The following is a 9,440-nucleotide window of genomic DNA, read 5'->3' as shown; positions in this document are numbered from 1 at the left end:
CATCATCATCATCATCACAATCGTCGTCATCATCTCTTTGCCCCACAGATTCACTGTTCCGCTTTACTGTGCCATGATTTCAACCAACATATCCATGCACATTCGTCAAAATGACCAACTAGGACGTATAAGCACCGTGGTCGCTAGCCGCACTTCATCACGTAGGCTTGGTACTAAATGAACTTTACCCTGACCACAAGAGTAGTGAAGTTTGTCTTGGACAGGGAGCAGGTCATTGTTTGCCCACCGTGTCCGTTTCGGTGACCATCCAGCCTCTCCCGCCCCCGACGCGCAATCCAAAACCGTGCTCAGTTTACGTCACGAAGCATGTCTGGATTCAATTAAGCCCATATTGAGAAATAGCATATATTTACCCTGAGCCCAGCTCAGTCTCTTCTTCGCGTATCCACACAGCAGCGGGCAACTCGTTGAGAGTGGGCTGAAGGAAAACTTCTTGCAACTCCGCTGAAGTTTAACAGCACAATGGCGAGTCTTCAGGTAGGTAGACTATTACATCACATTGATTAAACGCTTCCTACATTTTAAAGGTGGAAGATGCTTTTAAAATATCAAGCTGCGACTTTTATTTAGAGTTTAATTCTGTGGCATTCCATTTCTCCCATGCTTTTCACAGATTTATGTAATTTAATACCGTCTTGGTCATACATAGTTCAGCCATAACGCCAAAACGGCAAGACTATTGGCATTGTTATTTGTAGAGTTATGCATCAATACTCAAGAATACATTGTCAATGGAAAGTTATTCTCAATAGTTTGCATCCAGAATGGCTCTGAAGTTGATAATCTGAGGGGCGTTCCCAGTAGCCAATCAGATTGCTGGAAACAACAGCTGCCCAGATGTCAGGCATGCAAACCTTGTAGTCCAGGCTAGTTATGCACAACTCTTTCCTTCTCTTTGCGCAGCTAAACACCAAACATGTGTGCGTAATTCAATAGTTACACAGAGGCCTCTTTGAGTTTGAGTTCGGTATTTGGTAAAAGAGTCTATAGATGTCAGTTTTATAGTAGTCAGTGAATTACAGACTAGGTGTCAGTCAGATGTCAAACATAGCCGTTTGGATCTGGTACTAACAACCCAGTTTCAATGCTCGTTAGTTTGAATTAGTTATATAACTGAACAGAGCCCAGCATATGTACAGTATAGGCTACTTTAGATTGCACATACAATGCACATGAGCCCTTGTCTGACCTGTTGTGTATGTATTGAAAACAGCTGTTGGAGACACATTTGCAGACCCACCATGACTCAGCTAGATCGTTTTGGTTTGTGATGGAGCCAAGTTGGGCTGCCCCTCAGAGCCAGAACTCACTGTGCTCCCAACTGAACTATAGTGGCCTGAACCCTCATAGCCATCACTAACAGTGGTGGAGTCTACTTAGCTGTAGTGGGTAAACAGTGGTGGAGTCTACTTAGCTGTAGTGGGTAAACAGTGGTGGAGTCTACTTAGCTGTAGTGGGTAGACTGTGGTGGAGTCTAGGTAGTTGTAGTGGGTATACTGTGGTGGAGTCTAGGTAGTTGTAGTGGGTAGACTGTGATCAACCCCTAATGTTAATACCTATCCTTTCTGATTTTAAGTGGACATACTGAGATGGTGATGCTTTTTAAGTGGGTATACTGAGATGGCGATGCTTTTTAAGTGGATATATTGAGATGGCGATGCTTTTTAAGTGGGTCTACTGAGATGGTGATGCTTTTTAAGCAGGTATACTGAGATGGCGATGCCTTTTAAGCGGGTATACTGAGATGGTGATGCTTTTTAAGCGGGTATACTGAGATGGTGATGCTTTTTAAGCGGGTATACTGAGATGGCGATACTTTTTAAGCGGGTATACTGCGTAGCCCTGCGTATCACCTAGACTACAGCACTGATCACTAATGTCATAAACTTGCACTACACTAATACCACTCACTGATAACACTGCGTACTGCCTGCTTCATGGACTATTCTGAATTCTTGATTTCTAGTACCTGAGTGGCTTTGGGAATGAGTTTGCCTCTGAAGACCCTCGGTGTCCCGGAGCGCTACCTGAAGGACAGGTAAACCTCAGAGCTGGGCACCATCACCTGCTCGTTCCTCCCAGCGGCTCAGTCCAAAACCTCTACCTGTTACAAGCCGTCTTGTTTGAGTGTTGAAATGGAACCCTTTCTGTTGGCTTCTAGAACAACCCCCAGGTGTGTCCGTACGGGCTGTATGCTGAGCAGCTGTCTGGGTCAGCCTTCACCTGCCCCCGCCCCGCCAACAAGAGAAGGTGCTCACTACCCACCCAGCTCACACTTACTGTACAGTACTCACCCAGCTCACACTTACTGTACAGTACTCACCCAGCTCACACTTACTGTACTCACTACTCACCCAGCTCACACTTACTGTACAGTACTCACTACTATACTCACCCAGCTCACACTTACTGTACAGTACTCACCCAGCTCACACTTACTGTACAGCACGCTACTCACTACTCACCCAGCTCACACTGTACTGTACAGTACTCACCCAGCTCACACTGTACTGTACAGCACGCTCCTGAGAACTGCCATCTTCTTTGGCTTTATTTTCATTATTGTAACCACACTGTCATCAACAATATTCATTAGCCTCTTGAGTCAGACTTGCTGGTTATTTGGTTTTTGTTGTTGTCCTTAGTTGGTTGTATCGTATCCTACCATCTGTTCGGCACAAGCCCTTCACAGCGATGAAGTGTGAGGACCTAACCGAGAGCTGGAATGAGGTTGACCCTGACCCCAATCAGGTAGCCACAGCCCTGCTGGCCATTAACATTCATGGACACTGCTCTGTTCCCCTTGACTTGCTCACCAGCTCTGCTTTGCTCTGATTCCTGTGCCACAGCTGCGCTGGCTGCCCTTCACCGTTCCCAAAGCCTCAGAACAAACGGTGAACTTTGTGGCGGTAAGTACAGTACAGACGGCGATGTGTCAGATCAGTCTTTATTCCACAATATTTCTCTTTATTCCAGATTCAGACTAAATCTTAAACATCTACGGCAGCAGCAGTGAAAAGGCCGGTTCTGCCCTGTGAGCGGCAGGGAACATTAATGAAGACGGATGTTCTCTTCTGCATGATCATTTCATATCAGTGGCCCTTTGTCTGAGATGAGTCTCACTGACCTCTACTCTCGATCCCCTGGTTGAATTATTTATTACCTGTTGCTCACAATAACGGTGTCAGGCCAGGTGAGGGGGTGATGAGCCTTTTGTTAAAATCCCCAAACTCCATTCAATGCACGTGGATGGCATAAGCGGATCATGAGTTTGGATCAAACAGCACACGCAGGGGGGATCATTGGAATAGAGTTCCCCATGATGACTCACCATTCACTGCTTGCTTGTGTGGTGTCTGCTCGTGTGCATCTCTTAACTCCTTTGTGTTGCCGTCTGCGCTACCAGGGTCTGCACACCGTGTGTGGAGCAGGTGACTCCAAATCCCGAAATGGAATCGGCATTCATGTGTACGCCTGCAACACGTCCATGGCCGACAGGTTGGTGTTTAGAAAGCAGAGAACGCACTCTCTAGTATTAAGTGTGCCACATACAGTAAGTAGATAGTGTTTAGAAAGCAGAGAACGCACTCTCTAGTATTAAGTGTGCCACATACAGTAAGTAGATAGTGTTTAGAAAGCAGTGAACGCACTCTTTAGTGTTAAGTGTGCTACATACAGTAAGTAGATAGTGTTTAGAAAGCAGTGAACGCACTCTTTAGTGTTAAGTGTGCTACATACAGTAAGTAGATAGTGTTTAGAAAGCAGTGAACGCACTCTTTAGTGTTACAGTTTTTCACAGTTGCTTGAACACTAAACCCCATTCGCTGAATCAAATTCTCAAATGCCTGAACACATTTGTTGAATTACTCCCTTTTTTGGCAAAACCATAGACTACTTTCACCCACTTTCACCCATTTTACCAAACTCATTAACCCTTTTTGCAAAACTCTAAACACATTGTGCATTCTGATGCACTTCTTAATTATATTGATAACCAAACATGGCGGAAGTTGAACACAATTAGAGCACAGTTGTCTCCATTTGAACACTACCACTCAAAATTGATAACACTTGTGTCTAATGATGTGACAACCAATATAAGTCAGTTCAGAGTTGTCAGAGACACAGGGGACAACAAGTGCGTGTTACAGTAGAGGTGAGGTACAAGGAAGAGGAGGGTGCAGGTAGGATGAAGAGGATGAAGAGAAAGACAGAGAGTTCCAAGAGTTGCAATACTGTAAATGATGAAATTTGGGCAACAATCATTGACCATGTTCTGAATGCCAATGAGAAAAGCAGGACTTCATGGTCCAACCCAACATCAGCAGTTTCTCTGTGGCTTCAATAATCCAAAGATTCAGACTACAGAAGAGACATAGCGTAAATGTCCATTATCATACAGTACAGTAAAAGAGCTGAGTTATCAGTATGTCCAAGTAAGTCTAAATTTAGGCACAATGCAATATTACAGTATTGCATACTTACAGTACAGTACTATCAGAGTCTGTGGTATCACAGTACAAATCATATTCAGTACAGTATTGGCCCGTCTTTCTGTTCACTTACAAAACTATTGATTTATATCTTCATATTGGCTAGAGGATGAGTAGAGAGTGATATAAGTCCTTATTCTTTATTTTCATTGTGATATTTTGTTTTTCAAATTAGAATGAATACAATTCCTCCAGGAGCCATAAACCCTGCCCTGAAAACTGTGTCTTCCATTGTTTGGTGTATTGTCTTATCACTGCTCTGCAGGAGTGTAATTTTGCCTGATGTGTTCAATGATTTGAGACCATTAGTTAGTTTTGAGCAAAGTTAAAAGTGTTTTGAGGTGATTGTTCAGTTTTGCAACAAGATTGAAGGGTTTCGAGAATGTAGTTTGAGAAATGAGTTTTGTGTTCACAGTTTTGAGAAAAAGGTAAAGAGTTCTGAAAAAGGTGTTCTAGCAATTGTGAAAAACTGTAAGTGTGCTACATACAGTAAGTAGATAGTGTTTAGAAAGCAGTGATGACTGATCTCTTCTTTCCTTCACAGCTGCTTCCAGAATTCAGATGGAGACTTTCTGATCGGTAGGATGGACCGTTTATTTTAAATACCTGTACATTTGAGTTGGTGGAGTAAATGCTATTGATTGTGATGTATTGACCAGATGTGGACAGTGTGCGCAATTCTAAGATGATATGTGTGTTTGCAGTTCCCCAGCAAGGAAAAGTCCTCATCACAACAGAGTTTGGCAAGATGATGGTTGAGCCCAACGAGATTTGTGTTATCCAGGTAAGGCAGTCTGAGACCACAACAGAAGCTAGTTTATATCATGAACTATCTCAGGGATGCCTTCTTAAGTAGGCCTATAGTTTTAGTGATGTTAGTTACTTCTAAACAGCCTTGATATCTTATGTGTGTGGCTCCAGTCCTCCATCAGGGTTTGTACTGTTTTACAGCAAGGGATGCGGTTCTCTGTGGATGTGTTTGGGGAGAGCAGAGGCTACATCCTGGAGGTCTACGGCGCCCACTTTGAACTCCCAGACCTGGGGCCAATAGGTGATCACAGAACTGTGCTGCCAACAGAACACACACCCCCACACACAGCAGACACATCACTCAACCCAACGGGGACTCATTTTTATCTCTGTACATTGATATTGTCCAGGGGCCAACGGCCTGGCCAATCCCAGAGACTTCTTAACGCCAGTGGCCTGGTACGAGGACCGCAGAGTCCATGGATACACCGTCATCAACAAGTATCAAGGGAAGCTCTTCTCTTGTCAGCAGGTGAGAGATGTTATTTTGCCTGTCACAAACCACAGTGATGTTTTCAAAACATTTTTGGAAATAAGTGAGGGTTACTGTTTACTGTTCATTCTCTATTCATGTTATACTTTTGTGTCAAGTTAGCAGAAGCTGTAACAAACCGCAGACATGGAAAGAATGTCTTAAGCTTTCTCTATAAATAAAATAACGGATTGAAGTGAAGTGAATAAAATGCAGTCACGTCCATTTCCTTAGGAGAGATATGTTTTGATTTGGTCTCCATATTTGTTTGCTCTGTAATCTAACTCTGAAAGAGCGAGTTTGACAATAGGAAATCTGACAATCCTTTTGTGGCTAAATTACCTTTAATTACTTAACGCATCCTGCTGTCTCACTGGATACGCACATATCTTTTCATCGGCAAAACGTTTCCTGAGTTAAGCATTAATTTCAGCATATTTCACTCTGAAATTATTTTCCAGAGCGTCCTGTTGAGTGGATAATTTGATTGACTTGTTATGGCTTCAGGAGAATGTAGAAGCAGAGTGGGGAGAGCGGCGGTGTTCTTCGCGACACACTGGGCGCGCAGTGTCATTTTTCATTACCAGAAAAAAAGGCGTCGGGGGTGTGTGCAGGACCTCCGTCACCTGTTAGCACACAGGATGCCTGAGTTGGGGGGGTGCAGGCTGTTTTCCCTTCAGACACACACGGTCCTCCCTCTCTCACATGAATACAGCAGGTTGGCCCCATTGTGGGGAGACTGCTGCTGCCTAGTCCTGCTGTTATTTTTTCTCTCCAACAGAGAGCTGAAATTGCTCAAATTAACTTATTATTTGCTTGACTGGGCCAATATGTTTGTGTTTTGTGTTTGCGAGTGATTTTTTCTCTCTCGCTTCTCTTTTAATCTCGTCTGCTGGGAGTTATCATCGGAGTTGTTATGCCTGCGCGATAGCGAAGGCCAGGGTCTTGGAAGCTCGACGGGGAGCAACAAGTTTTCACTTGTGGGAATTTATATTATTGTATATTGTATAATTCAATTGTCAGTGTTTTGTGTGGTTGCCTGCATCTGTACTTTCAAACACAATTGCAGCCCTGTCGCTCAGTGCGAGCGTCCATGTTTGGCGTCAGGTTTACTTGAGTGTGTCTCGGGAGTCTGGTAACAACAGGGGACATGGGGGTCAGAACAGTAGGCAGTCTCTCTTGTAATGAATTGTATTGATTTTATAGCCACCATTCAATGTCTCTTCAAAACAACATTATCAGCAGAGGGTTATATAAAATTGCAGTGCCTGCCTATAACGATCAAGCTAAATTTTACCACATCACAAAAGACTTTACACTCCCAATTTCTTTTTTATCCTTCAACCTGAGCAGCAGAAGTGCAGAAAGTTTGTGAAAGTGTGACATTTGGTGTAATCTCAAGAGTCCATCGCTGGGTCTATTGTGACGCATAACTGACAAAGAAAAAACATAACCAGCGGTAGGTGATGAACTGAGAGTGATGCTTGGTTCTCTCTAACACAATGACTGCATCTGCACTACGCTGCTGTGACTTCCAAGTGTGTCTATTCCTTATCTGTGTGTTTATTTATTTTATTCTACAGGACTTCTCCCCCTTCAATGTGGTGGCATGGCATGGAAACTACACTCCCTACAAATACAACCTGGAGAATTTCATGGTCATTAACTGTGTGGCCTTTGATCATGCCGTAAGTCTCAGACAGAGTGACAAACTCTCCCTGAATAGAGTACGGTGTGTATGGTTAAATATGGTTTAGAGGGGCAACAATTGCCCAATAAATTGTCATTTTTTACACTTAACAGCAAACAGTTAGAGTATTGTTTTCGAGTCAAAATATTTTTTTTAGTACTATCTGACAATAAACCAAGTACAGACATCACATGGATGTCACAGTGACATCTTGGCAACAATGGTCGACATTTCTCACCATTTATATTACAGAACAAACCAGTAGCTAATAGTTGATCAGTCAAGAGAATAATCGGGGGGTTGATCATCAATGAAAATAATCCCTTTGCAGCCCTTGCATGGTTCTACATTCTCAAGCACACATCCTCAGTTATGTCTCATACATTGGTGAGGTCGTGATTTGACTTCCCTCTCCTTCATTGTAGGACCCATCTATTTTCACTGTGCTAACAGCCAAGTCTACCCGTCCAGGGGTTGCCATCGCTGACTTTGTGATCTTCCCTCCTCGCTGGGGTGTGGCTGACCACACCTTCCGTCCCCCGTACTACCACCGTAAGCACGCACGTCTCCGTTACTGTCTCACATATCAGAGAAAAAACACACACCACTTTTTTCCCCCCCTTTTCCTCTCAATATTCCTCCTTCACATCCATGGAATTCTGTGTCAGAGCTCCCCCTGTCAATGTTCCAGGGAACTGCATGAGTGAGTTCATGGGGCTGATTAAGGGCCACTACGAGGCCAAGGAGGAAGGCTTCCAGCCAGGAGGGGGCAGTCTTCACAGCATCATGACCCCACACGGCCCGGACGAGGACTGCTTTGAGAAGAGCAGCATAGCTGAGCTCAAACCAGAGAGGGTGGCTGAGGGAACTATGGTAAGGATAGCAGGCCTGAGACTGGGGGTGCGTTTCATGTAGCGTTTATACGTCCTCCCTCGCTCCTCGATGCCTCGATCCTCACTGATCTACATAAAGAATGATGGGGGGGAAACAATGGGATAGTCTATCCAGTGTTAGTTATAGATCAGTGGGAACGCCCCTCGAGGATCGAGCATCGAGGATCGAGGAGGCGTAATGAGAGGCACCCTATACCTGGCTATCACCAGACTAAGCTCAATCTTTTAAGATTGAACATGCGTCTGGGGAGTCTGCACTGTATTTCTATGGCACAAGATGCATGATCAATGGGCCATAGTTCAAATGACTCTGTACGCATTTCAATAGTCCTTCAACCAAGCAGACCAACGATCTGGGTGTGCCTGGTGGATCAGCTAGTTTGTGATTGGTTCCAGCAAACATGGACAGGGCGAAATCCAGTCGGCGGCAAATCGGGCTAGGTTTACCCGGGCTAGCCTGGAACTAAAACTGCAAATCGGGGTAGGTTTACCCGGGCTAGCCTGGAACTAAAACTGCTCCAAGACTTGAGCTACTTACTGCACTGTGGAATGACAGGCCTCAGATGATCTTTTACAAAAACCTTTTGGTGATGGTGACGTTAAAGCATGTGCTGTAACAACTGTTGTCTCCTTTGTTTTCAGGCCTTCATGTTTGAGTCATCATTCAGCATGGCAGTCACCAAGTGGGGCCTGCAGACGTGCCAGCGTCTGGACAAGAACTACTACAAATGCTGGGAACCGCTCAAGAGCCACTTCAACCCCAACTGGAGACCCACTAGCAAGTAGAGGAACAAGCTGACGAGGAGGAGAGTGCTCGTAGTGTTGGTTTGAAAAGAGAGAACAAGGTCTTCATCTGTAGCTGACGAGGATGAGAGTGCTCGTACAGTGTTGGTTTGAAGAGAGGAGAACAAGGTGGTCTTCATCTGTAGTTATGCGCATCATGTGGAGTGTGCAACAGGAAGCAGATTTATTTGATTAGTTACTCCTGCTTTGGCAAATAATTGTTTGAAGTACAAAAGAATAAAAGGCGTGCTTTATCTGACCATAAACTTTCCACGAGT

The 9,440-nt window shown here is 44.4% G+C and overlaps 1 protein-coding gene across 1 annotated transcript; it reads left to right on the top strand.

The window, feature by feature from the left end:
- The first annotated feature begins 338 nt into the window (after positions 1-338).
- On the top strand, positions 339-9,433 carry hgd (homogentisate 1,2-dioxygenase). The gene is made up of 14 exons (XM_062520874.1): positions 339-498; positions 1,988-2,059; positions 2,183-2,271; positions 2,667-2,772; positions 2,871-2,930; positions 3,428-3,519; positions 5,059-5,093; positions 5,219-5,298; positions 5,466-5,565; positions 5,675-5,796; positions 7,380-7,484; positions 7,912-8,038; positions 8,178-8,359; positions 9,022-9,433. Exons 1-14 carry the CDS (start codon positions 484-486, stop codon positions 9,163-9,165), a joined length of 1,329 nt encoding a protein of 442 aa, XP_062376858.1. The 5' UTR covers positions 339-483; the 3' UTR covers positions 9,166-9,433.
- The last annotated feature ends 7 nt before the right edge of the window (positions 9,434-9,440 follow it).

This window comes from Sardina pilchardus, chromosome 19 (genome assembly GCF_963854185.1).
Source record: "Sardina pilchardus chromosome 19, fSarPil1.1, whole genome shotgun sequence".
NCBI classification, from domain to species: Eukaryota; Metazoa; Chordata; class Actinopteri; order Clupeiformes; family Clupeidae; genus Sardina; species Sardina pilchardus.
This window is presented reverse-complemented; position numbering and strand designations above follow the sequence as displayed.

Bases quoted from the DNA above. Each gene is read 5' to 3' on its own strand.
- hgd (XM_062520874.1), top strand. The intron at 3,520-5,058 runs GTTGGTGTTTAG...TTTCCTTCACAG, and splicing joins AACACGTCCATGGCCGACAG to CTGCTTCCAGAATTCAGATG. The intron at 8,360-9,021 runs GTAAGGATAGCA...CTTTGTTTTCAG, and splicing joins GGGTGGCTGAGGGAACTATG to GCCTTCATGTTTGAGTCATC.